Below are 27,835 nucleotides of genomic sequence, written 5' to 3' on the forward strand. Positions count from 1 at the left end.
TGTTTTTTAGAGCTTAGTAAAGGTTATTTTCCCCGATCAACTTCGGACTAAAAAAGGGAATTTGAAAATAAATTAAATTTATATCGGTTGGTGCTTTTCTTGATAGTATTCCATTCGACCAAACGGTGCCGTTCGACCAAACAGTCCAGTTCGAACAAACATTCCCGTTCGAACAAACAGTCCCGTTCGACCAAACAGTCCCATTCAAGAAAACAGTCCCGTTCAAGCAAACAGTCCCATTCAAGCAAACAGTCCCGTTCAAGCAAACAGTCCCGTTCAAGCAAACAGTCCCGTTCAAGCAAACAGTACCGTTCGACCAAACAGTCCCATTCAAGCAAACAGTCCCATTCAAGCAAACAGTCCCATACAAGCAAACAGTCCCATACAAGCAAACAGTCCCATTCAAGCAAACAGTCCCATTCAAGCAAACAGTCCCATTCAAGCAAACAGTCCCATTCAAGCAAACAGTCCCATTCAAGCAAACAGTCCCATTCAAGCAAACAGTCCCATTCAAGCCAACAATTCCATTCAAGCAAACAATGCCATTCAACCGAATCTCAAATATGCTGGTGTTCACATAAGTCGTTTGAAAAAATTGTTAATAAGCCCCCCCCCCCCATAGTTAATTTTTAATTATAATACCACAAGAAAGTCGCAACGTAACCTAACCTAAATAACGGCTATTTCTTTTTAAATTCCCATAAACCGAAACCCACCATAAATGTTTTCGGCCGGGATTCAATTAACGCACACCAGTTGTATCTCTGCTATAATTTTACCAACGTAGGTTAATTTGGCTAGTTAAAATTAAATATTGTCACAAACATACGTACTGTACATTGGCATTAGTCGTTACTTCGTATTTGCATTCAATGGCTGTGTCGAGATCATAAGACAGTTCAAATTCACTTTCGACTTCCGTCGAGGTCACTGGCCGGGCCTTCATTACGAAAAAGAAAATAACCCCAAGAGTTCATTTCTCTTTGATAAAGTGGCGTAAAAAATGATAATAGACCGTTCCATAAAATTTTCGTTACGGTAAGATGGGGAAAGAAAACTGTTTTTGAAAGGATGATTTAGATCAACGTTATATATATTACTCCTTGTTTTTACCCTCGCTACCGAGTGTAAGTTTTACAAAACACGGCGGATTAAAATCTAATTCAAGTGATATTGTTAAATTTGTTGTACCAAATGTTTAAAGAATAAAAGCATTTCGTTTACTTAACTAGTCCTAAAAGGAGAGGATATTTAAAATATCGAAACTAAGGCTTCAAATTTCATTGAAAACCACAGTTTGGTAAAGATTGTTGTTTATCATAAAATACTAGCTAATAAATATTTAATAATTAACAATACTTTCACAGAATTAAATAAATTAAAATCAGTTTGAACTCGGAAGTCACCAAGCCTAACCCGAAATCTTACCGGAAAATGCAAAAAGTACAGTCAACTTTTGGTTTCGTTTTAGCGAAATAGTTGGTGGGTGACGTAGAAATATTTTATGGAAAGGCCTATTAAGCGTGTTTTATATTAGCACATATATGGTATAAAAACCGTCATAAAGGTTGTTTAAAAACTCCCTTTTCAATTTGGCTTATCTCTGATTGCAGTCAATGGAAGACATAAATTGTACGTGTTTGTTAGCCAAGTCTTATATTACACTTTCAAAGGTATCTAGAGTTCCACTTAAACAAAATAAATACGAGCCAAAATATTTTCAGTGAGTTTATTTGGCATATTTTTTTTCAAATGTCGAGAGTCAAATTAGTATTTTCAGTTTATGTTGAGCATTTATAGGCTTGGTTGTAGTCTGTTCCATTTAAAACATGTGGTTTTTTTTAGTTTTGAAATTGAGACACGTTTTAGAGTTTGTGAAATCTGTGTTTATAACTGAGCTTAACTTGATAAAAATTTCGGTCTAAACTGAAAAAGCTGTTATAGCAACTCCATCTGCAGGATAATTAAAAGTAGTGTCACCTAGCGGGCTACGCGATAAATTTACGAATTATCGTCAGATAAGCTGACGATTTGTTCTAATAAAATACAAAGCGTATTAAAATCCAGGAGTTCGCACTTTACCTGCAATAAATAAATTTCATCTCCAACAATTGCCCATTCCATGTCCAGGAAGACTCCAAATTGTTCTTCTATCTACGGATAAAAGTTCATAAATAATTCTGTGATCTTTTTGATCATGTTATATTGATTATCTAATAGTAAAATTTAATCATTCTCAATGTTATGTGGTTTCCAAAAATAAAATTTTTAAAAACTTAAAATGCAAAAAATGTGCAAAATGTTACGTTCTATTTATTTCTTTACCGCGGTATTTAACAAATTTCGAATACCTTGATATCATTTCACATTGTTATGAAAATGAAAATAATAATAATAACTTACCAATAGTCCAATCCTGCCTAAAGCCAATAAATTCTGAGAATTTATGCAAGGCTGCGAGTTTTTTGCGTCGGACATTTCAGTAAACGTTTCTGTGCCTCCTTCATCTATCACACAAAAAAACACATTTAAAACAGAAAAAGCAAAGTAAAGTAGTGAAATCTACAAAGTATACCAACCTTGTAAATTAATCCTATAATTCTTCTCTCCTACTTCAGTCTTCTTAATTGAAACGTCGTTGTCCTGTTTCTCCAACAGAAAATTATCGGGATCGGCCAGACCAGATACGACCGACTGTGAAGAAAGATAAACAAAGCTACATCTATAACCTTGAAATATTCCCTTAGCTGGTTTCTACATAGCAAGTGTCACAAATTGGTAAATTAAACCTTACTTTTAACATAACTAAAATAGCGGTCCTTATGAAGATAGGCCTTCATGGCGGTACAAGATTTCATTTTGAAGTCTAAAAATTAAAAATGCGCGCGTGCGGTTGGCAGCGTATACAATTTAAAGTTATAATTTTCAATTTTTAGGGTTCACAGTTCAACAAAATAAGCACGTGATTAGGGCATCAAGGGAGCCATGGCGCTATGCCAAATTGCAAATGAATCAACTGAACTATTTGCAGTTTTGCACAGTGAAGCCGATAGGATTTTCACTTTGGGCAAACATTCTCATGAAAGGGAGAGTTAACCTTGGTGACCTGTCGAAGTTATTGCTGTACCATTCGTTTTGGTTCGATCGTGTGAAGGAAGCGATAAAATATTGGTCACTTTCGCTAGGAAATCATAGAAAGTACTGGTTGCGCAGGTACTACTGCGGGAAACCAAACATTTTTTTACCTCTCCCAAACCATAATTAGCCGAGATGGATATGACGGCCGGATTTCCAGTCAAAGGATCTTGGGTGAACATGACGCCAGCCACTTCGGAAGGAACCATTTCTTGAACTACAACTGCCATTCCAGGGTTCAATTCTTGACCGTATTGCCTGATTATGAACCGAAGGCAAAAGCGATAGTTAGAATCTACTCAATATAAAAATTTAAAATTGTTCTTTTACCTTTTGTATTGCACTGAAGTTATTTTAAATTGAGAGGCCCAACATTTCAGTACGGCATTAATCAACTAGGTATCAATTTTAATATTATTATTATTAATGAAAACAAAAAATATAAAATTATATCCTATATACTTTGTCCTAAGGCTTTATCGACTTTATTCGCGTCATAACGTGGGCGCCACCATTGCCGCTAACTAGCGGCCTCACCTAGCACTGACTGTAGGTTCTGATGTTTGGAAATTCCTCTCATGTTCCTACCGTCATTCTAAAGGTTTCTACTAGAGCTCTTTTTCTCTTCTGATTATTAAGTGGAAAGGTTTTACTACTGTATACAGTGAAATCAGAACCGCCCAGAGATGGGGAAGCTGGTACAAATTACCGGGGCCCGTGCAGCCTAGGGGCCCCGGTTTTAACAAACGAGTTATATTTATCCCTGGCTGCTCCCCTAAAATGGATAGCGATCTAAAGTAGTTGCGACTCTCATTAAATTAATATTTAATCGGAGCCTGGGCCCGCTCTCGGCTGCCCTGAGTTAAATAACGATATATCGTTGATTGGGTTATTTTTCCATTCATAGTATAGCTATATTTTGAAAAATTATCTAATTACGTATTATCTTAACTGTATAGCGAAAAATAGACCTTTTGGCTTTCGCTTTACAAAATACAAAATTAAATGCAAAAAACGGCGGCGTTTTTTACCGCAAAACGAAGTCGATATATAAGGGGAGACAATTTGAGATACTTTCAGCAAAAATTATAAAGACCTCGTACCTTAGATTAGAGCTCTCCGATTTACGGTTTTGTAACGAAGAGTTTACCCACTTCCAGCTCGTGACCTCCGAAAAGTTGACCTACATCGGTCGCTGTAGGGTGCTATCTGTAGTGGGTTACCATGGTTACTATGCATGGAGCTAATGCTTTCGAAGTTCCGGTAGAAAGTGGGTAAGCGTTATTGTCCACGAGCATGACACTAATTTCGAATCTAAGGTACCAGGTCTTTATTATCTTGGCTTTCAGTAACATTATACAGGGTGTCTCAATTTGCTCGATCAGGCCATTTTTCTCAAAATGTATTTATGCTAGGGTTCTGAAATTTTCAGGGTTTATTTGTTAGGTATGGACGACTTTGGTTACTAAATAACAGAAAACTCTAACGATTTTGTGCCGTTTTGGAAAATTTATTTTCTCACCGGTAGGTGTCACGCAAAATGTTTCAATAGAAAAGCTGTAGGGCATAGTCGAAAGTGTAAAAATAATTTTGGTTCGGTTGAAAAAGACCCATTTTTCACTGAGTTTGGAGGTCGGGGGAAAAAACAAGTTGTACTAGCAGGCAATAGCCTTTAACGTAAACAATCGTACATAATCACAACACACATGTACATTTATTTTAGGGAAATTATGCTTTCAGCTATGTAGTTAATAATCAGATCTGCAAAAAGTTATTGTTCAAGAAAATTATTACGTTCAACACCTAATTAGACAAAGTAGACAAAGACCGCGTCTTCCATTTCGACGTGGTTACGAGTAAGATCATCAAACAAAGATTTGTAGACCAAAAATTATGCTTATTTTTCTTTTGTTGTTTTTTAACGTGAAATATCAATTGTCCGAGTAGTATTTAAAGCGTTTACATTTCCAAGTTAAAACATTATCTCAGCTTGGCCGATTGTTGTCCAGTATGCCGCTTTACACTCGAGATCAGCGCGCTCATATGCTAGAATTATTTTACGGAGAAGGTCGTCGTAATGCTACTCTAGTAAGTCAGTTATTTAGACGAAGATTTCCCAATTGCAGACCAAGTCATACGACGGTTCTTAGAGTGGTCCGCGACTTCGACAACTGGGATAATATCAATCCGAGGTTTCGTGGTCGTGGTCTCCAGGACATCGACATGGAAAACACCATACTTGCCTACTTCGTCGCCTATCCTCGAGCGAGTGTCAGGACTGCCAGCTTTGACTTAGGGTTGGATCGAAACTACGTTTGGAGAACACTCAAAAGACACCATTTTCATCCTTATCGAGCGACACTTCACCAAGGACTGCATGACGGTGATAGACAGCGCCGACTCGACTTCTGCAATTGGTTTTGCCTCATGGCTGACGCACACCAGGATTTTCACGATCAACTACTGATGTCCGACGAATGTTCATTCGGAAGAGATGGGCCTTTCAACCGTCAAAACCAACATATGTGGAACAACGAGAATCCACACTGATGATTTCCTCACCGCCACCAAGTGCAGTTTCGCTTAAATGTGTGGGCTGGTCTGTTAGGTGACAGAATTATTGGCCCGTTCTTCCTGCCAAATCGTCTGAACGGTCAAAACTACTTGGAGTTCCTTCAAAATGAAATATCCAACGTGTTGGACGACATTCCTCTGGCCGAGTACAGACGCATCTGGTTCCAGCAAGATGGGGCGCCACTTCACCAATATCGTGACGTGGTTGCATATCTAAACGACGAGTTTCCTGGAAGATGGATCGGAAGAACTGGTCCTGTTCGTTGGCCTGCAAGATCCCCTGATCTAACACCACTCGACTTTTTTCTTTGGGGATTCGTAAAGGACTACGTATACCAAACACCTGTGACGAGCGTTGAAGATTTACGACAAAGAATCATCGAAGCATGTCGCCGGGTGACTCCAGAAATGGTTCGGGGAGCATTTCGCAATATGCAACATCGTACATATTTGTGCATTGCATCAGAAGGTGGCATTTTTGAAAACATTTTGTAGAAGTCATTAAAAAACATTTGTCACTTGGGCTAATTATTATTTGTTTATTTATCAAAATCTTATAACTGAAATGCATGTTACCTACAATTCGTTAAAGGCTATTGCCTGCTAGTAGAACTTGTTTTTTCCCCTCGACCTCCAAACTCAACCGAACCAAAATTATTTTTACACTTTCGATTAGGACTTACAACTTTTCTATTGAAACATTTTGCGTGACACCTACCAGTGAAAAAAATAAATTTTCCAAAACGGCACAAAATAGTTCGATTTTTCTGCAATTTAGTAACCAAAGCCTTCCATACCTAACAAATAAACCCTGAAAATTTCAGAACCCTAGCATAAATACATTTTAAGAAAAATGGCCTGATCGAGCAAATTGAGACACCCTGTACATGTATATATTAAGGTTTTCGAAAAATGGGTTGCCTACGTCGTTCCTGCCTTTCGCTCCAAGGATGGTTTCATTCTGTCCTGCGGCCGAAAGATCTTCACTGTCTTCGCCTGTGCCAAGAATTCACAGAAAATCTCATCGATTATGATCATCAACTAATGTACTGTTTTACTTGATAACGCAAAGTAAATATGGGCAAACAAACCGAAAAACTACCAATTTCCACTTCCTAAAGGCACGGAAACTAGTTTGCAATACGAGTTTCTCTCAACCTTATTAGTCAAAACTGTGATTCAATTCGACCTAAGCTCGGTAGCAAAGCATAATGTGACCGTGGCTTTATAGAAAGTGACTGTGCGTGTAATTAATTTTAGGTTTCCATTTTTTTATGATTTAGTTCTCATGAGATCGCTTCATTTAATTTGCCTGATTTGATGTTAGTTAAAATGAAAATGTAAAAACTAGATTGTATACAAAACTACACACTTCAACATCAATTGAGTTAATTAATTACCTTTTTGTGTTTTAAGATTATTCAGCATTAAAAAAGTTCACAATTAACTTAGGGCTGTACTCGAACTCGACCTCGAATAAGTTTATCTCTAAACTCGTCGAGTATTGGTTTTTCTATCCTCGTAGCTTCAAAGAGGGGTTTTTACAACTTCTTGGGAGGCAATAAACGGTACCTACAATAGCTGTGGAAACTGTGATTCATTTAAATTAAAGGAATTGTTTTCCACATTGAAAGTTACTTTAAATTTAATTTCATAATTACTTCAAGTCCTCGAAAACCCGACTCGAATGAGATAAATTTTCCCCCTAATCAAGTACTCGATTATTCGACTCGACTTCAAAAATACTCGACTCGAATACTCGATGAAAAAAATTTGATTCTCGAAAACTGACTCGATTGCCTAAAATGTTATGTTTGATGCTCCAAAACAGCTTTTTAGTTTCGGTATCGATCTATTTTACTTTATTTTTGAAACTCGTTATAAGCGATTGTGACGTGTGGGACAATTCAGTCCGCTCGTCCATCTAATTAATCAGGTGTGAGATATGTGTTACGGCCACGCCAACGAGGGGATACTTGGGGATAGGGATGGGACACTTATGGCGGAAGTATGACAACCACCCGTTGATGGATTAGTGGTTGTCCTCACACGGCCATCCACAAACTTTGCCCCCCAGACGCTTGGGATTACAGAAGAGCGCCACTACTCCCGGTGGTATCGATCTAATTCGCTGTAAAATCAGCGCCATTTTATTTTCACATAAATACCCAAGACACCCTAGCCGCAGAGCCACTTGGAAAAAACAACTCCCACAACTAGAGCGCGCGCGGCTGGCACGAGCGTCTAATCGCGAGGACCGAATCGCCATGGCTACATCAGATTATTGCATTCCACTAGCCACTACTTGGAACAGTGTTTCAAAGAGCCCAAATTTTGGCCAAAATTAAAGAATGATCCGTTACAAATAATATTTACATTTTTGTAATAAGGAAATAATGGAGAGTGACGCAGAACCAAATGTTTTTAGCGGCGAAGTTACTTTCCCTTATGGAGCACAGGATTTTCGTTGGTGTCTTTCGATAGATCTTAGCGAATTTAGAACGTGGACAAAAATTCACAGTCATACATTATTTCAAACAATAGTTACAACTAGTTTAAGAGTTGGAAAAAGCCATTTTGGAGCGCAATGGAGCATGTTAACACGCGATTTATTCCGAGAGACGCGTGTAGATAACTACAATTTTTTCAACGTTTATTAGTAACCGTTACAATTAGTCCTTTTAATAGTTTTTTTAAGTTTCCCTTCGCAACCTTTGGAGAAAGTTGGTTTTAAAATTTGGAGAATATTAGCGAAAAGGTAGGCTTAAACCGCCATATTTTGCTATAAATTGTATTAGCTGGTAATTAAAGGAATGTTTGATAAATTGGGTAAAACTAATTTACAGATGGAAATTAAAAGTAAATAAGGTTCTCTGAAAGGGAAAAAGTTACTTTTTTCGGAAAAGAGGTTTCAATATTTTTAAACGTATTTTACCTTTTTAATGAAAGACTATTCTTAAAAAATAAATCGGAAATAAAATAATTTAATTAAATTTTATAATCTTAAATGTTATAAATTTAGTTTTTTTAAGGCAAGTGGAGGCTCGACGTGATGTTGCTTTATTTTCAATAGATAGCCTCAAAATCAACAGGTAGTACTAATTGGTACTCCTCGCGTTCATTGGATCGTTTGTAAATGGGTCAATAACATAATATGGAACGGTTTCGAAAGATCAAATTGAACATTTTCGGTGTCAACTGTATTAATAGACATACGATAAATATATTTGTGACTTGTCACCACAATTTTACAATTTGATCCTTCGAAACCGTTCTAAAAAGTTACTTAAGCGTCTAGTGTGAACGCGGCTAATGTTCGAATTTCATAATCATAATCAGCTAGGCTACGCTAATACCCAAGACACCACCTTGGGCCTAAGTCATCAAGCGACTTTTAAAGCCATTAATTCAGGTGGCCAGGTTACAATGCGTAGGAGGGTGGTGACGCGAGCCAGCAGCTCCCTACACTAACTATTAACGAATTTAACGTTAACCTCAACAAGATTCCCTGCGGCTTGAATTTGTGAAAATTGCAGCCTCCATCCAGGGGCTAGTAGGCCCCACTTTGAAGCTCTCTGGCACTCTTTGGACTCATCGCAGGAAAATGGGGGAAAAAGGCATACATCTAACTCACCCCCTACAACTCCTTAAAGTTTTTGCATAACCTTTTGAAACACCTTGTATATTACGACGTGTCACGTAAGCTCTACAGAAATATGGCGTCGTTAAATATTCAACTAAGAAGTACCAACGTTGTTGTTCAAACTTCTAGGGTGCTTTGCTTAACCTCTCTATTAAGTACAGGCCAAACTTAAAAATGCATTAAAAACTAATCTAAAGTATTTTTAACGTGGTTTTAGCTATAAAATAGCTTTTTCTTCTTCCATATGCGCATGCTAAAGCTTCCCCTTCTAAAACTTTTTATAATAAACCAAATTTCGAAACTCATTCACGTCATACAGTCTTTCAACGCGACCTTATTTAAGTTTAGAGCAGATTATACAGTGATTAATAACGTAACGCCTACCTATGGCGGATGATCGAACGGCAAACTTTTTGCTCTCGTAGTCCTGTCCAAAGATATTTGTCAGTTCATGTAAAATTTCACCCTGGAGATCTTCGTCAATTTTGCTATGATTAATCACTTGGACAACCCTAGACGTTTGTTAGATTAGTGAGATTCAAAGAGTTCCTAAATACTTTCGGAATTCAAATCATGATAAGAATTGTCACTACTTACGTTTCACAAGCTTCCTCGATTGTACCGCGTTTTTTCGACCTGGAAAAATATAAAAATTTATTTAGTCTCCCCATGCCAGTCTGGGATATTCCTTTGGGCTAATACGGGTTGAATTGGCCAAATGAGGTTGAATTAGCAAAATGAGGTTCAATTGGGAAAATGGGGTCGAATTAGCAAAATGAGGTGGAATTCGCAAAATGAGGTTGAGTTCGCAAAATGAGGTTGAATTGGCAAAATGAGGTTGAATTGGCAAAATGAGGATGAGTTGGGAAAATGGGGTTGAATTGGCAAAATGAGGTTGAATTTGGAAAAATTAGGTTGAGTTGGCCAAATAAGGTCGAGTTGGAAAAATGAGGTCAAGTTGGCAAAATGAGGTCAAGTTGGCAAAATGAGGTTGAGTTTCATAAATGAGGTTGAATTAGCCAAATGGAGTTATTGGACTTTTATGAAACATTCCGCCAGGTGTCTCCCAAAAATTAGGATTAAGTTGGCCAAATCAAGTATTACCTTCCTTGGAAGTGCACCCCCCCCCCCCCCCGCAACCCTTTGTTTCCAGTGTTGCCCATCTTTAATTAAATGAAGTAAGTTTCATTTAAGCTTCCTTTTCCTTTCATTTAAGCTACCTTTCATTTCACTAATGCTAATGACGTTAAAACTCGACTCCAAACATCCAATTTCGCTTTTCGGTCGACGCAATTTGTAAGGGTGTTTCACTTGCGAAAGGAGCACCAAAAACTCTGGCACAAAAACACTTTCAGCCACGTAGCCAAGTGTTGGAATTAGTGGTGTACCGTAAATATTACATTCGGCGCTTCCTTTCCTTCGTCAGCACATTGAACACAGTGGTGGCGCTAGTGGTAGGCTACGCAGGCTAACTTTTAAATTTGTTTTCAGGCCCAGAAATCAATTTTAGAAATAATATTTATATAGCCTACACCTCTTAAACTCCTGGGACCGCTTGTGCCTCGAACATAACGGTAAACAAGTCGGCCCAGGCCGTAATATTAGTTCCACATCAGTGTATTCGAGTGGGCAAACCCATACACCGTTAGTAGACACAGGTAGGCAAACTAATACAAAAACTGTTGAGGCTACGTGATTTCTTATCGTTTGATATATAAATTGCCATCCTAAGTTAAAGAGTGGGTGCTGCCCACCCTCAGCATACCCGGGTGGGCAAACCAATTTAAAAGCTGTTGAGGCCATGTGATTTCCTATCGTTTGATATATAATTTACCATCCTATGTTAAAGAGTGGCCACCGCCCACCCTCAGGATACCCGGGTGGGCAAACCAATACAAAAGCTGTTCAGGCCATGTGATTTTATATTATCTCGGTGATTAAATTAGTATTTTCTTAAAGCAGATATTTAATATGGATTATTAACAACTGCATAAATCATATTATTGCAAGAATGTATTTATGTACTAAGAATACGGCAAGACGGAGATTCTGTCCCCATGATCGCATACTATTCAGCTTAAGGGCCTGTTGCCAAAGCCCTAGCCAAAGTGCTAGCCCATTGAACTTAACATGTTTGATTCTAGGAAAGCAGACTTTTGCAACACGACCTAAGTTCGACTGCTTTGGATTTTTTGGTCTCACTCTTTCAAGTAGACGCTAGCGTAGACCATCCAATCTTTTACTTTTATTATTCTATGAGACCAAATTGTTTTTTTCGAACTCTCTCCCTTTAAGGGGGTTGGTCGGAGGGGGCGGAAATTAACGGCACTGCGTGCGCGTCAAAGAGCTCTATCGAATGAGACCAACTTTTTTTTCGGTCACTTTCCCTTTAAGGGGGTTGTTGGGAGGGGGCTGAAATTAACGGCACTGCGTGCGCGTCAAAGAGCTCTATCGAATGAGACCAACTTGCTTTTTCGGTCACTTTGACTTTAAGGGGGTTGTTCGGAGGGGGCTGAAATTAACGGCACTGCGTGCGCGTCAAAGAGCTCTATCAAATGAGACCAACTTGTTTTTTTTCGGTAACTTTCCCTTTAAGGGGGTTGGTCGGAGGGGGCGGAAATTAACGGCACTGCGTGCTCGTCAAAGAGTTCTATCGAATGAGATCAAATCTCTGGACCAACTATACAAACTATACAAGTTCTCCAAGAAGGCGATAATATTATTTTGTGCCACATATAAACGACTTCGATAAGAAAGTGCCACACTTATTTATTGCTTCTGACCATACACGTTTTCGATTAGAAAGTGCCACACTTATTTATTACTTCTGACCATACACGTTTTCGATAAGAAAGTGCCACACTTATTTATTACTTCTGACCATACACGGTTTCGATAAGAAAGTGCCACACTTATTTGTTACTTCTGACCATACACGGTTTCGATAAGGGGATCGAAATTGGAACGGGGGGAGGCGAAGTTTGAGGTTAACTTGTCCCTAAAACGCCGTAAATATACGTAAAATAACCCGGAAAAAGGAACGGGATTTGCGACAACTTAACTTGACAAATCCCCCCCGCGTTGCAAAGAAAGACTAGAAGTTCCGAGTTATATCTGTACAGAGCGGTGTGCCTCGGTCGGTAGAGGCGTCGGTTTTTGGAGATTACGCGGCCCGCAGCTATCTGTGTTCGAGTATCGGTGAGGCCACTAATATAAATTATATTAATAAATTATTTTTCGCAGCTCCATCTACCGTGTCGTTGCTTTCCACGCCAAACAAACAACAAACAACACTTAACGACATTCCGTCCATAGCAATAGTCCCACTTAGATATATATATATCCCGATGTGGAACTAAAAAACGTAAAAGCTTTGTGTTATGATTTTTATCGATCATATGCAAGAAATGTCGCTACTACTTCGAAACGACAACAAAGTTGTATTTGTACTTATGAAATTACGTGCATTGAGAAAAAGGTCTAATGGACCTCAGGGACCTCATCAAATTATAGACCGAGATTATTACACTAGAAATTTCTTTCCAGAGGCGTAATACCAGCGTAATTAATATTTTTCATAATAAGAAGTAGATAATCAATTTCCAGTTGATTGAAAATGCTTTACTTACCATGCAATGTCTTCCAGATGTTTAATTTGCTCCGCGATTAGTCGGTTTTTACGCAAGTGATCTGCAAAGCCCTCTGTCGTGATGACGACTCCTTGAGGTACTTTAAACTAACGAAATAAAGGTTAAATGTGGAATTTGGAAAATAATTGATCAATTTCTGTCAAGAATGCATTCAGGTACCTAAGACTATGAGGCAATTGCATTGTCCTATCGTAACCTCCTTGTATACTTTATAGGGAAATTTCGTATGTTTTCTAATCATAAAAGTAACGATAGGCCGCTAACATCCCAGATGACGTACAGTCTACTACCATCCTAGATGGCACACAGACCACTTACATCCTAGATAGAACTATCGTACGCAGTCCACTAACAACATAGATGGAACCTAGGAGCAACAAACACAACACCACACACAAGGAGAACGCAACCCGTCAAAAGTCGTGGATTTTCTTGTGTACAGTTTTCATTGGCTAGACGCTTTGGCGCCTGCTGCCGTCGGAAGGGCAAAATTCGGAAATTGCCTCCCCCCCTCCCGCCCGTAAAACGTTCAGCGTAAAAGCTCGTGACGCCCATCCAATGAAATTCGTACACAACCCTTCGTTAGCGTGTTTAAAGGCTTGCTTCGTTCTGCTAGTGTTTGTTGCTCCTAGATGGAACACAGTCCAGAAACACCAAGGATGTAAGTGGTCTGTGGATGGCAACATGTGTATAAAAGGGTATAGAACGAAAAAACGAAAGGCAGACGAACTTACATATTCTAAAGTACCTGAATTAAATATTGCCTCAATTAATGAAAATGAATTCCCTGCTTACCCTTTTCGATGTTTCACTCAATTTGGATAATAATGCTAGCGACGAGCCTTTACCACCACAAAGAGGGGAGCTTCGACATAATTCGTGTTCGAACGCCACCACTTTAGGTCCGGTTTTAATATCTACACAAAACCAGAAGATTAAATTTAACTCTTTGGATCATCTAATGCTAATGATATCCGCGTCAGACATGTTCCTCTTACAATTTACGTACTTAAATATTACAATTTTATTACCATAAATTTATTTCACTTATGAATATTCAAATCTATTATTACCTTTTGAAAAGAATAAAAGATGAGAATGGTCCCCGAACCTTTCGAGATATATAATACTGTGGCGTGGAGGTACGTTACTCACATTGTTCCAAAAGCCCGAGTTTTGGGCGAAAATTTCAGAGAGTGCATTTAATAAATATTTGTACATATTTAGTTTATTTAGAATACCTGGATTTGCAAATCTAAATATTTTTTTCATGCGACCCCTAGCGGCCAAGTTAGCTTTTAGTTGGATGGCGGGGTTTCGCATATAAATTCTAAATAAACGAAATATGGACAAATATTTATTATATGCACTCTCTGAAATTTTGCCCCAAAAATCGGGCTTTTGGAACACTGTGTACTCACATCTCACGCGGAGAAACGGGGCTCAATTCTTGGTGTAAATAGTGTACATTTTCATTGTTGTTCTTTTTGTAAGAAAAAACTTTGATTGCGTAGTTTTATGCATTTGATAATTCGAATAAACAGGTTTTACAAAAAGTATAGTTTTGAAAATGGTCTCTTGATTTAAAAAGATCTGATCCCCATGAGATGGGCGCATGCTAGCATCAAGCTACGCATAGACTGCGTGAATAAATGAAAATGTTTTGCGTAGTTTTTAGCAAAAAAATACGGTTGAAATTTACTTGAGAGCAACCAAAATCACCGAAACCCGTTTTTATAGAAGTTTTATTTAAAATTTTAATTTAATTTATTAAAAGAATGTTTCATTTTCAGGATAATTTATTTTTCCGTAAAGTTTTTCTTTCCACCTCATGAGAGGAGGTGCGATATTCCAGTTAAATAAATTCATGGTAATGCTAAATCTGTAATCATCTACGTAACCATTTAGTACTGCCAAATCTACGATTACGAAGAATGAGGAGAATTAGCAACAACTATAAAATAGAACAGAAATAGTGATTTTCCTATGTAACATAATAATTATAATAATAATAATAGTAGCTTGCGTTGGAAATACAAAACGTATACACTTATTGGGCCCTTTGTCTTAAAATTAGAAACAATTAGGAGAAACAATCAAATATGAAAGTAAAGCATTTAAATTTAAGCTAAACAATCAAATTCAAGGAATGATATTTGAAGTTCAGAATAATTACATTTACATTTCAAATTATTTCACCAGTTCTTATATTTGACCAAACGCTACTGATTGCCAAATAAGCTTTAACATTTTAGTGTAATGAGTTGCACCAGGAATCCATAACGCTACTTGGAATGAATATCTCCACATATCATCTGTGGTATTTTGTGAAGGAAGATTTCGGGCTGGTCCAAAACGCTTATAGGGCCTTAAATGACGTTAAATTCGGTGACTTGAAAGCGTTTGATTCGTTATTAAAAATATCCAGGTTTTTGTTAGTCGTCTGCTAGCTTTTATCTTCGGAAAAAAATTGCAGAACCCATCGGCATAGTTGATTTAGATGTTTTTCCGGTATTAGAATCCGCGATAGACGAGTCATTAAAACCAATTCAGGACTTAGAAAAAACAGTAGTCCGTAACCAAGCTTCAAAGAAAAGAGCGATAATAATGGTCCGTAAAGATGAAGTATATTTTTCTCCAAATCCTGAACAAAGGCCTAACAGCTCAGATTTAAAAGCGTGGAGTGAAGCAAATTGCTATCAAAATCCTGTGAGAGTTATCATAACATCCAACAAATTAAAGGAAATCCTATCATTGTATCATTTATGATTGTTCTTTAAACATAAATTAACTATTATACTCGTTATTAGTGCTTAATCTAATACTTAAATAGTCAAATATAATGAGACAGTTTTAAACAAGTATAACTTTAATAGCTGTCATAAGACCGACTGCCAGGCAGTCCTAGAAGTCTTGCCTATCCTATTTTACAATAGGTGGCGACCCCTAGTGGTAATAATTTTAACTAATAATAATATTGCTACAATCATGATAGGATTTCAAACATGTATTCCATAGTGCTTGGCACAAAGTGTTAAAACCATTGGGTTTTTTCCTTGCATGAACTCAATACAGTCTTTAAACCGGCGAGGAGGGAATATTAAAAATTCCATTCTCAAAAAATATTTTTATTTCCGAAACAACTGCTTTCAACCGTTTTTTAAGTTCTTTTATAACTTTTTTCTTATTAATATTTTTTTCTATCAGAACTTTATAACATTATAATCAATTCCACCAAACAGACGACAGAGCAAAGGACACTTTAGTCACGTGGTTTTATGAGAGGAGAAGCTAACACTATCGGAGATTAAGCTCCGCCTACTCTGTTCGCCACAACGGCGGGGAATTAAACCCGTTATTCATTCCAAGTAGCGTTATGGATTCCTGGTTACACCAATACCAATCCTATTTTTCAAAATCTGTCGTCGATTCGTAACTATGGAACAATTAACCCTCAATTATTAATTACGTGCCCCCTAACAAAGCCAAGAGTCGCATCGTTCAAGATATTCGGTCATATGTACCAGGGCTGCTTTATAAGTATATATGTTTATGTTTTATCGTGAGCTTGGCCCTAAATTGTGAGATTGGTGTTTTACAAATTTAATAGAAGAAACGAATAGCGACTTTTTCGAAATCGTTCCAGAAATGGTTTATGTTAACGGGCGATGGTTGTAACTCAATAGTCGCGTTTTCAAATTCCCAAACCCTAGAAGACTCAAAAGTCACAAACTATATCAACAACACTTACCCGATGGGCTTAAGAAAGTTTTAATTTTAATTGGTTCCTTCGCATGCTCGTTGTCTCTGAAAAAATAGGAATGATTAGTTTCCTAACTTTCACGAAATTTTAAAGGATTAATATTTTTTGTACTTGAGCTACAGGCAAAGACATACTTGGTATGATGAAATGCGATGGCCCATCCCACCTCACCGTCCATCAACACTGAATAAAACTTAGCTTCCGTTTTGATTTCACACTGATAACCCTCCAAGAATGTCATTTTTCTCTGCATTTCTTGAATTAAAATATCATAGCATTTCCGACCTGAAAATAATTGCAACAATGAGAAACACTATGAACAATAATAATCAGCTAGGCTTATACCAAGGCACCACCCTAGGCCCAAGTCATCAAGCGACGTTTTAAAGCCCTTAGTTTAGGTGGCCGGGTTACAATGCGTAGGAGGGTGGTGGCCAGCCCTTCATGCCACGCGAGCCAACAGCTCCTTACACTAACTATTACCGTTAACCTCCAGTTTGTATGGAAGGGGAAACTGAGGATTTCGGGGGAAAACCCCTTAAACCAGTGGGGAGAGAACTTGCAAACTCAATGCAGAAGGAGTTGTACCAGGGCAATGGCGGATTCACCAATATGCTGAGTAAGGGCCCAGACAAAGCTAAAGAGAGCAAGATCAGAGGGTCCCAAATAAAGCTCAAACCTAAAGGCCCAGGCCCCAGGTGGTAATTGAAAGAAAATTTCAACCATGATGCTAGCGGACCGTTTAAAAAAATTTAATTTTCCCTAAATAAAAATAAATACTTTCTTAGCATCAATTTGAAACTAAACTAGATCGATAAATTTAAACTGAACTCATAGTATCTAAAGGGTACAACATCGAACCTAATATAAAATAATGATTATTTACCCTTTGATATGTGAATGCTTTTGTTTTCGAAAGAGTCTCCATAAACTCTGCTCTCGTTGTAGGCCCACTTGACTGATCTCCCACTTAAAACTGGTGTCACGATATATCCGTACTTTATACTAGTAAAAAGAAAACACATAAATTAAAACTATTTACAAATCACTCCCTTGATTATTAGGGAAATCTCGAATGATTCATTCACGAATAAATCCAATTAAAATAGAATCTGTATCTTATTTGCTGTATAAAGTTTAAAAATAATTTTAATCTTGATCATTAGGACCAAAATAATCTGCCCTCCGACTTTCGCTACGATTAGGATTGGTATGAAAATCCATTGCCGACCATTCCCTAACATTCCTGAAATTCCCATTCCCCATTCAAAGTCTGGCGACCATATTGAAAATCCATTAACGACCATTCCCTAACATTCCCTAAATTCCCATTCCCCATTCAAAGTCTGGCGACCATAGGGAAAAACCATTGTCGACCATTCCCTAACATTCCCTAAATTCCCATTCCCCATTCAAAGTCTGGCGACCATAGGGAAAATCCATTGCCGACCATTCTTTAAATTCCCATTCCCCATTCAAAGTCTGGCGACCATAGGGAAAAACCATTGTCGACCATTCCCTAACATTCCCTAAATTCCCATTCCCCATTCAAAGTCTGGCGACCATAGGGAAAATCCATTGCCGACCATTCCTTAAATTCCCATTCCCCATTCAAAGTCTGGCGACCATAGGGAAAATCCATTGCCGACCATTCTTTAAATTCCCATTCCCCATTCAAAGTCTGGCGACCATAGGGAAAATCCATTGCCGACCATTCCTGAACTCAAAATTTATTTTTCCATTCATTCCCTAAACGAAAATTAGATACCCATTTCCATGCGGCTCTTGATAGGCGAGCTCACACTACAGACCGAAACCAGTTTTCGTGTCGAATTTCTCGAAATTTATTTAAACGAAACTGACTTTTAAGCCAACTTTATCTTGGTTTTAAGATTTAGTTTGACCATGTCTTATTTCAGTCAAAAACTATAGTTCCCGGATCACATTTAGAGTTTGGAAGGAGTGTTAGTAGCCAACTGAGATCCGTATAAATCTGAAATTTGGACGTACCTTTCTTGATCGGCCAAAACGTTATTCCTTAGACAAATACAATTACCGTCCTAAAGAAAATTATAGAGCATCAAACTGTTGTTTAATGGAATATGGAACTACGTTTGTGTCAACAATTGCTATTTTCTGCTGTTGATAATAAAATGCTGGCAAATTACACTTACATCTGTAAAACTGTACAACGTTTCTCCACTAATATTCGATTCAATTTCGAAATCTGAAAAATATAGGCTTGATTAATGAAAGAAATTCCTTAGAAAATATAGAAAATCATAGTGCTCGGCATTCGATTAATTTTTATCCATGAATAAAATAAGCTCGGCGATATTTAAATAATATTTATTTAAATAACCAACAGTTGAATAAAAATTGTAAAATGTTTAAATAATCGAAAGTGAATAAGCCTATTATTTAAATAAAACAAACAATTATTTAAATAAATACCACTTTTATTCAAATAAATGCTTGGTTCTGTAAAAAAAACATAATTAAATAAGTTAAAATTATATTCTTATTACCAACGTTTTTTAAATAAATCGGAAAATTTGTGGATAATGAATGAACAATTCCGAGCACTAGAAAATTACAGACATCTCGGCTGATTTACTGTCTCTTCGCACATTAGGCTTATTCACTTCCGGGAATGTTATGAATTAAATATTGAAATGCGTATTAACCGGAAATAGCAACCTTTAGCTTTACAACGTCGAGATCAGGTCTGGATTAACCATTAGCAAAACACGCCGGTGTGGAGAACATCAAGCTAAGGATGCACCACAGAATGTCCCATTGACAGATTTACCTATCGACCATATGGTACACAACTACGAATGGTGCAGCCAGTGGCATAAATAATGGTACCCCACCGCATAAGAGCTTCAAAAGATTCCAGGGATAATGGCACTCATGATAAGAAGGGGCCCTAAATCTAGTTTCGCGGTAGGCCTTGGTTACGCCATTATATGTAGCTAATTCAGGAGAAGATATATACGAAGACACCAAATATTTAAGTGCTTAGGGGCTTAGGGCCTCAAAAGGTTTTAATCTGGCACTGATCGAGATACATTTTAAGGTTTTGCTAAAGCTATAGAGTTGCTATTCCCTTTGTATATTTTCTACGGAAATTCTCAAGATTTTAGTACTCTGCGAAACATTCACGGAAAATAATTCGTTGAGCTATAGTTAAATTAATTTACAATCTTACCGTAAACTCTCTTTTTCAGTCCCCACAAGAGTATTTCTTGGGTTTCTTGTCCATCGATGCGCATTGTTCCATGAAACATTCCCCATTGGTCGTAGCCTTCGAAATCACTCTCGTATCTTTTCGAAAACATTAAAAAACATTTAATTCGATATTATCCGGGTCTAAACTTTTGGGAGTTACCAATTAAAATTAAAAATACTTGTTCGGGTTAACGGTAATATTAAGTGTAGGGGGCTGTTGGCTCATGTGGCATGTATTAAAGGACGACACCGGCGTTTAAAAAAATTCGGCTCGTATTTATTACGTGGTGGCAAGTACGACCAATCATATTCTGGAAATAAGCACCTGAAACTGGTTAAGTTCAAATGCCGGTGTATCCCTTTCATGACATTAAAAGTCACTAGATGACTTGGGTATAAAGGGTAAATTTTATAAGGAATTCATACCTCTACTTGGAATGCTTATCGGGGCAGATTTTCGTCTCGATGTGGTGGACGGTTTTTTTAACCCCACTATGTGAACTTAACAAACAACTACGTGAGAGGGGAGTGCGCGCAAAGGGTATTTTCGCTCTCGTAGGCGGGGCCAAAGCCGTCAGACTGATCTTACCATATGCGATGTGCCAGGATAAGCATTCCAAGTAGAGGTATGGATTCCTGGTCTGAATAATAAAGTGAAGATTTAATAAAGCTTTATCTGGCCCGCTGCAGCTGCTTAGCTAATTAGCGTTCTTTATCTTTCCCTGCTACGCGCATGCGCGCGAGTCACTGAATGAAATAGTAACGTGTTTATGTTGTTTTTTTTTGTAAGGCTTAAGTTTATAGCGCGCATTTTTTCTTCCAGGAGGCACGTGCGAAATTGAACTAGCCTTTCTAAAGCGTGTGCACAACGATTTTACAATGATATCATGGCTCTCTGTATTCCTACTTCTAGGCAAATCTCTAAACAGTTTTAATTTAAGCATCTATTGGGCTATCACGGGGTAATCGTGTTTTAACATAAGTAACTATAGTAGCAATAATTATAAGCATGACACTTCCAATCGATTTAATGGTATTTTCTGGCCGAACATTTTAGTCGACACTGACACTAAAATAATAATAATAATCAGATAGGCTATTACCCAAGGTACCCCCTTAGGCCCAAGTCATCTAGCGACTTATAATGCCGTTACATAGGTGGCCGGGTTACAATGCGTAGGAGGGTGGTGGCAAACCCTTCATGCCACGCGAGCCAACAGCTCCCTACACTAACTATTACTGTTAACCTCTACAAGTTTTTTTATGGAAAGGGAAAACCGAAGAACTCGGGGGAAAACCCCTTTAGCCAGTGGGGAGAGAACTTGCAAACTCAACGCAGAAGGAGTATTTCCGAGTTTTAACCCGGTGCCACAAGTTAGTTAGCAAGCGCTAACCACTCCGCCACCCCACCTCCGACCAGCTCCGACTTGGATCTGCAACTTAACTGAGTGGTCTATTATTGTTCTTGATACACAGTTAGAAAAAAGAGTTTGATTATAAGCCCCCAAGGTTCTTAAAAAAAGTTCCACAAATTCAAACCCTCCAAAACCCTTTAACGGAAAATTTCAAACCCACAAGGCTTAAAAATGAGCACTTTCTGTATTTATAGAATAAATTAAAAATAATTAATTTAATTTACGACTTTATAACAAATTTTGGCGATTGCAACGGGTGCGTTTCGAACCTAAGCCCTCTAGCACGACAGGCAGTCGTTTTACCACAGAACCACCGAAAGATGTATGATTGCAACGATGTTTAGAGAAACCATTTTGGGGACAGTCCGTCTTCCTTTACGTTTTATGAAATTATTATACGGCTTGATATCAAATTTTGGCGTAGATGGCGTGAGATAATTTAAAACATGCAGGGTTTGAATAGGGTTTAAAAAGTGATAAATTATAATTTTTTTCTATAGGTTCTTAAATTGGAATCCTAAAGGTTTTCCATTGAACTATAGGGGTTTCCTTTAAACATTTAAACCCTTTTAAAACCATGCAAGTTGCCAAAACAAACCTTAAGGGTTTATAATTTTTTCCTAAACCTTTTTTAAACCCAAAGCAAACCCTAATAAAACCCATGGAAACCCTTTTTTCTAACTGTGTATAGTCGTATATTTCTCCTTGCACATAATCTGACACTAGGGGGCTGTGTGCGGAACTAAAATTTAATTGCGCTTAAATCTGAAAACCAGTTTGGTAATAGGTTTATCGAGGGGAAGATCATTTCCCTTATTATTAGTACACCTTCGTAAGATAAAATCTTATTAAAATAATCTGTAGTTTTGGCTGTATAAAGATTAAATATGATTAAATAATTATGAAATTTTTCATATTGATTAGGACAACCTGTAACACCATGATCTGCGTTGTTATTGTGATTTGCTCTGAGAAATAGTGGCGAATTCTTGCTTCCCTTTGCTCAAGAACAGCGACTTCACAACGGAATTTAGAGCAAGTTTAAATAACAAACAAGACTTACGACGGTCGGAATACGCACAATCCTCCTGATGTGTTAAGTTTGTTTGAGCTATTTACAGCAACTTGCAACGCCGGTGATGTAACCAATATATATCCACGGCCATACTTATTAGCACTTATACTTATTTGTTACTTCTGGTCACACGTTGAGTATCACATTTATTTGTTACTTATAGTCACACGTTGAGTGTCAATCTTATAGGTTATGTCTGGTCACACGTTGCAAGCATCGCGTACTGCTCCGATAAGTGTCACACTTATTTGTTACTTTGGGTCATATTAGAACGGCCTCCAATAAGTGTCACACTTATTTGTTATTTCGGGTCATACGCTGTAAGCATCGCGTATTACTACGATAAGTGTCCCACTTATTTGTTATTTTGGTAATATTAGAATGGCCTCCAATAAGTGTCACACTTATTTGTTATTTCAGGTCATACGTTGTAAGCATCGCGTATTACTCCGATAAGTGTCACACTTATTTGTTACTTCAGGTCATACGTTGTAAGCATCGCGTATTACTCCGATAAGTGCCACACTTATTTGTTACTTTGGGTCATATTAGAACGGCCTTGGAAAATGCCAGAGAGAAATTCGCGTATACTCTCTATAACCACGCGTATTTCCAATGTTGGAAGTTGAGGGGGGTACGTATACGCTGTCCAAAAAACCTTACTTAGAATTAAAATTAAGCAACGTAATTGCAATTCTAGGTTATATGGAAACCACAGCTATTCAAAAATATAACATTCATGAAAATCGGACTTAAATTAAGGAACGTTATGTCGACTTTCAGCCGGAAATATAAAACCACGAACATTGGGGTCCCTTAAATTACCCCGAAAACCATACTTAACATAAATATTTCCTGATTTAACCGATGGGATAGTTCCGCTGAATCCTAACCTATCCAATAATTTTTTTTAACGTTACCAGACTTAATTTTTAACAAAATATCTACCACACAAAGCCAAACTACCGAAAACGGTATATTGGGCAATTGCCCAACTTCTTGGTCTTCGATTTCCAAAATTTTTGAAAGGCTATCCATGGCGAGATATGTACACTCATACGAGATATCATTGACTCTTCTAGCCCTAACCGTTAAAGAAATATGCGCGACAGGGCGGCATTGGCGGCATCGGCGGCATCGGCTACACTGTACGTGAAACTAATACACACAAATCCTTAGGATTGTGTGTAAAAACCGCACTTTAAGGGGGGGGGGGAATAGAGGGAAAAGGTTGATAAGTTTTATTTGTTTTAGTTATTAGAATCTTCAAAGTCATGATGCAAGTTTAAAATTGCAAATAATAATCAGCTAGGCTAATAATTCAGGTGGCCGGGTTACAATGCGTAAGAGGGTGGTGGCAAGCCCTTCATGCCACGCTAGAAAATAGTTCACTACACTTAGGGCTCGGCGTTCGGTTGGGAAACTTTCCGTTAATTTCTTTTAGATCCATATACGAAAATTATCCGAATAAACACTTATTTGTAATATTAAATCGTATAATAGTCATCGGATTTTTATGATTAATTGAAATTTTGGCGGTTAATTTATCCGTTTTCCCGAGCTCTACCTACACTAACTATTACCGATAACCTCCACCAGTTTTTACTCATCGATATGTATTAAGAAGTATTATGCTGGTGTTCCATTTGAACATTAGCATAGCTGATTATTATTATTATTATTCTAAACTTTTACAAGCAAAGCGACCAAATTACCAAAGGCGTGATAGTTCCTATTTTCCCAATGTTAAACAATTACTGCGTTATATTATCGAGACAAAACTAGGAACAACTCCTTCTTGAGTTTGCAAGTTAGTGACATGAATTTGAAACCAATGGAGACGCTTTCATTTTCTACTAGAAACGTATGGGATATATTGCACAAATAACTTTCAAATTGGAACTTATAGATTACGGTTAACGGTAATAGTTAGTGTAGGGCGCTGTTGGCTCGCGTGGCATGCAGGGCTTGCTACCACCCTCCTACGCATTGTAACCCGGCCACCTGAATTAATGGCTTTAAAAGTCGCTTGATGACTTAGGCCTAAGGTGGTGCCTTGGGTATTAGCCTAGCTGAGTATTATTATTATTATTATTATTTGGTTTTCCAATAGGTTCCAAGTAGTTGCAAAATTTCAAAACGCTAGCAATAAATGCATTAGGCACCAACGGAGAAAACTCATTTGTCACAACGCGTTTAAGGATATTTTACCTTTTAAGGTTGTTAGAATTTCTTCTTGCGTTCTGTTCTGCAAATTGATCGGCAAATATTTCATTTCTGGATCTCTTTCCGGTTTCCGGTTTAGTGATTGACGTAAAGCTAATAATTAAATGTTTGGAAATGTTAACGGCTCAATTGGTAACGGATATGCATGTGTTGTATAATAGAAGCATGTACGCTAAGCCCGTGAAAAAAGTTTAACACTGTAAGGTTTATGGGGCTTCTAAACCAGAAAATAATTTTTATGGGCTTTAATAATGTGTAGGGATTGGATTCTAAACGTGCATATCATCTTTATTCTTTAGGTGTTTTGTAAAGAAAATAATATTTAGGGACTAGATTTTAAACATGGAAATCATCTTTCGGATCTTTTAAAAAAGGAAATCATTTTTAGGATCTTTTAAAAAAGGAAATCATAAATTAGGGCTTCTGAAGAAGGAAATAATATATCAGGGTTTCTTAATAAGGAAATAACACATTGGGGTTTCTTAATAAGGAAATAACACATTGGGGTTTCTTAATAAGGAAATAACACATTGGGGTCTCTTAATAAGGAAATAATATATTGGGGTTTCTTAATAAGGAAATAATATATTGGGGTTTCTTAATAAGGAAATAACACATTGGGGTTTCTTAATAAGGAAATAATATATTGGGGTTTCTTAATAAGGAAATAATATCTTGGGGTTTCTAAATAAGAAAATAATATCTAGGGCTCCCGAAGAAGAAAATAATATATTATAATTGGGGCTTCTAAATAAGGAAATAAAATCTAGGGGCTCCTGAAGATGGAAAAATATCTTAAAGATTCTTAATAAGGAAATAATATCTTGGGGCTTCTAAATAACTTCTGAATACTATCTAGGGCTGCTGAAGAAGGAAATAATACCCAGGGGCTCCTGAAGAAGGAAATAATATCTTGGGGGGGGGGCTTCTTAATAAGGAAATAATATCTACGGGCTTCTGAAAATGAGAATAAAGATATCACGAGAACACTTACATTAAAGTAAACTGAACGTGGTGACCTTTTTCGCCGTTCTCCTCAGACATCTTATCACTGTAGATATCATACGAGTTTTAGTAATATGATCAACATTACTTAGTGTTTTAAAAACAAAATTATTAAATTGAGATTAAAATTTCAAATGATGATTCAAATTATTAAATTGCGATTAAAATGATTAAATTACGATTAAAATTTTTAAATTGAGATAAAAATTAGTAAACTGCAATTACAGTTTTTAAATGAAGATTAAAATGATTAAGTTGTGATTATTTTTTAAATTGAGATTAAAATGATTAAATTGCGATTAAAATTTTTGAATTGATATTCAAAGATTAAATAATGAACGAAATTGTTAAAACGCGATTGCAATGATTAAATAATATTTATATTTTAATTCAATTTATTCTAAAAAATATCACGAGTATTAGGGCACCCAAAAGTTTGGTGATTTGGGTTCGGTGGTAGAAATGCATACTAAGTACTAGGAATGATTGACCAGAGAAAAGAGACTGCCATCGACAACCGAAAGATAAATTGCCTGTCTTCTCTGTTTAGAAATGTATTTTTAAGGTGAGATAAGTCGCCAATGGAAATTGTTCAGTAATCATTCCTAGTAACACTTATGAATTCCTGGCTTCTAAACAAGGCATAGGAACCGGGGGGCAAGGTTGGCAAGGTCCCGCTTAAACAATTTGCTGGTGTAGAAACGGCTTAATAGAGCAAACATTTAACTATGATCCTCAATTTTCTTAATAAATATTGGTTTTGTATCAAAGTGAACTTGAAACTTACTAAAATCTCTTAAATTATTTTGGTAATTATCAAAATATACTAAATCTCTTTCGTTTGTTGGTTTCAATTTTATTTTTCTTATCGCCAGGGTACTGCCCCCGGGTTTAATCTGGTTCCCCCACCTCCTCAACTTCTGAAACGTTTCTACGCCACTGCCTCTATAAATACTTGAAATGTTCTAGTATATTGGAAATCATTCCTAGTTGAACGAGACTGGCCCCTTCTACACGTCAAACCGAGCAACAAACGTTCTAGATATTTACCTTTGTTTAAGTACGCCATTGAAGGTGATTCTCCATTTCCGTAAAGCTGATAAGCAAGTGAATCTTAAACCTTCGCATTGAAATGAGTTTTTGGATTTCATTTGAAATCTGGTGTCTGGGTGAGACGGATGAGATAAACTTGTGCCGTCTGGTAAATTAATCACGATTGTAGTGTTGGTGACCTGTTTTTGGTTTCTTGAAATCTTTAACAAAATGGTGGTTTTTGAGTCGCCTCCTAGAAAAATCACTTCGTCTTTTCTCTGTTAAAATACAAAATAATATTAGGTACATTTTGGCGTTCGAAATGAGTCTAGGTGGCGCTGCGGTGCCTATCTCTTCCAAGGTGGCGCATTGGCGCCAATGATCCAGCGTCTGCTATTCGCGACCGAAACCTATCGCTACGCCCACTTTGGTTCGTCATTGAAACCTAGATGGGTAGAGGCTAAAGCAGACGCTATTAGTTTTTTCTCATCGTTATTCGTAAATTTGATTTTATAAATAATGATACTTACATTTTAATATAATTTTTACATCTTTTGCTTATACTTTATTTAAGAAAAAACGTTTCTATGACTTTTTAATTGGTCTGTAGCAGACGCTAGAACATATCGCAACCTCGGAGAAGCTAGCGCTGCTACGCCCAGGGTTGGGCATAAGGCACTAGTCACGGCATTTGACTACTAAAATAAGTGCTCTGACTACTAAAATGAATTAAAATCTGGGGGCTCACTAGTCAATTTGAATAGTGAAAAATTTAAATAAATATTCATAAATAATGGTGAACATGGCGTATCATAAATTCATCATTCATCAATCCCATTTTTATTTAAAACAAATTGTAGCTCAACTGATAATATACTGATTAAACCCCAATTTTAATTCTGAAGGGTAAAGCAAAATTTGATTATTCTTTTTTACCTCTCCGAGGGGACTTTGTACCCTAGGAGGGGTTATACAACCACCGTGTCTGTCTGTCTGTCTGTCTGTGGGTCTGTCTGTCAGGCTTGCGTTCGCATTTTCGGGGCAAAGGGTAATCACTGCGTACGCAGTTTCTTAGAATCAGGG

General features: G+C 37.3%; 1 protein-coding gene across 1 annotated transcript in view; it reads right to left on the bottom strand.

Annotated features, from left to right (window-relative positions):
• The window catches only part of LOC149960234 (uncharacterized), a 65,352-nt gene that overhangs the window by 21,304 nt on the left and 16,213 nt on the right, over nucleotides 1-27,835 (bottom strand). The window contains exons 2-21 of the mRNA XM_090166606.1: nucleotides 26,771-27,030; nucleotides 25,710-25,766; nucleotides 24,701-24,808; nucleotides 19,980-20,095; nucleotides 18,940-18,992; nucleotides 18,776-18,825; nucleotides 17,652-17,770; nucleotides 16,900-17,050; nucleotides 16,754-16,809; nucleotides 13,798-13,919; nucleotides 12,982-13,088; nucleotides 9,950-9,988; nucleotides 9,737-9,864; nucleotides 6,635-6,705; nucleotides 3,466-3,530; nucleotides 3,246-3,393; nucleotides 2,580-2,694; nucleotides 2,404-2,507; nucleotides 2,083-2,154; nucleotides 834-940 (exon numbers count right to left, since the gene is read on the bottom strand). Coding sequence (XP_090022732.1) covers nucleotides 834-940; nucleotides 2,083-2,154; nucleotides 2,404-2,507; nucleotides 2,580-2,694; nucleotides 3,246-3,393; nucleotides 3,466-3,530; nucleotides 6,635-6,705; nucleotides 9,737-9,864; nucleotides 9,950-9,988; nucleotides 12,982-13,088; nucleotides 13,798-13,919; nucleotides 16,754-16,809; nucleotides 16,900-17,050; nucleotides 17,652-17,770; nucleotides 18,776-18,825; nucleotides 18,940-18,992; nucleotides 19,980-20,095; nucleotides 24,701-24,808; nucleotides 25,710-25,766; nucleotides 26,771-27,030 — 2,048 coding nt within the window. The remainder of the gene's footprint in view (nucleotides 1-833; nucleotides 941-2,082; nucleotides 2,155-2,403; nucleotides 2,508-2,579; nucleotides 2,695-3,245; nucleotides 3,394-3,465; nucleotides 3,531-6,634; nucleotides 6,706-9,736; nucleotides 9,865-9,949; nucleotides 9,989-12,981; nucleotides 13,089-13,797; nucleotides 13,920-16,753; nucleotides 16,810-16,899; nucleotides 17,051-17,651; nucleotides 17,771-18,775; nucleotides 18,826-18,939; nucleotides 18,993-19,979; nucleotides 20,096-24,700; nucleotides 24,809-25,709; nucleotides 25,767-26,770; nucleotides 27,031-27,835) is intronic.

This window comes from Leiobunum rupestre, chromosome 2, assembly GCF_980474605.1.
Source record: "Leiobunum rupestre chromosome 2, qqLeiRupe1.1.hap1, whole genome shotgun sequence".
Taxonomy (NCBI): domain Eukaryota; kingdom Metazoa; phylum Arthropoda; class Arachnida; order Opiliones; family Sclerosomatidae; genus Leiobunum; species Leiobunum rupestre.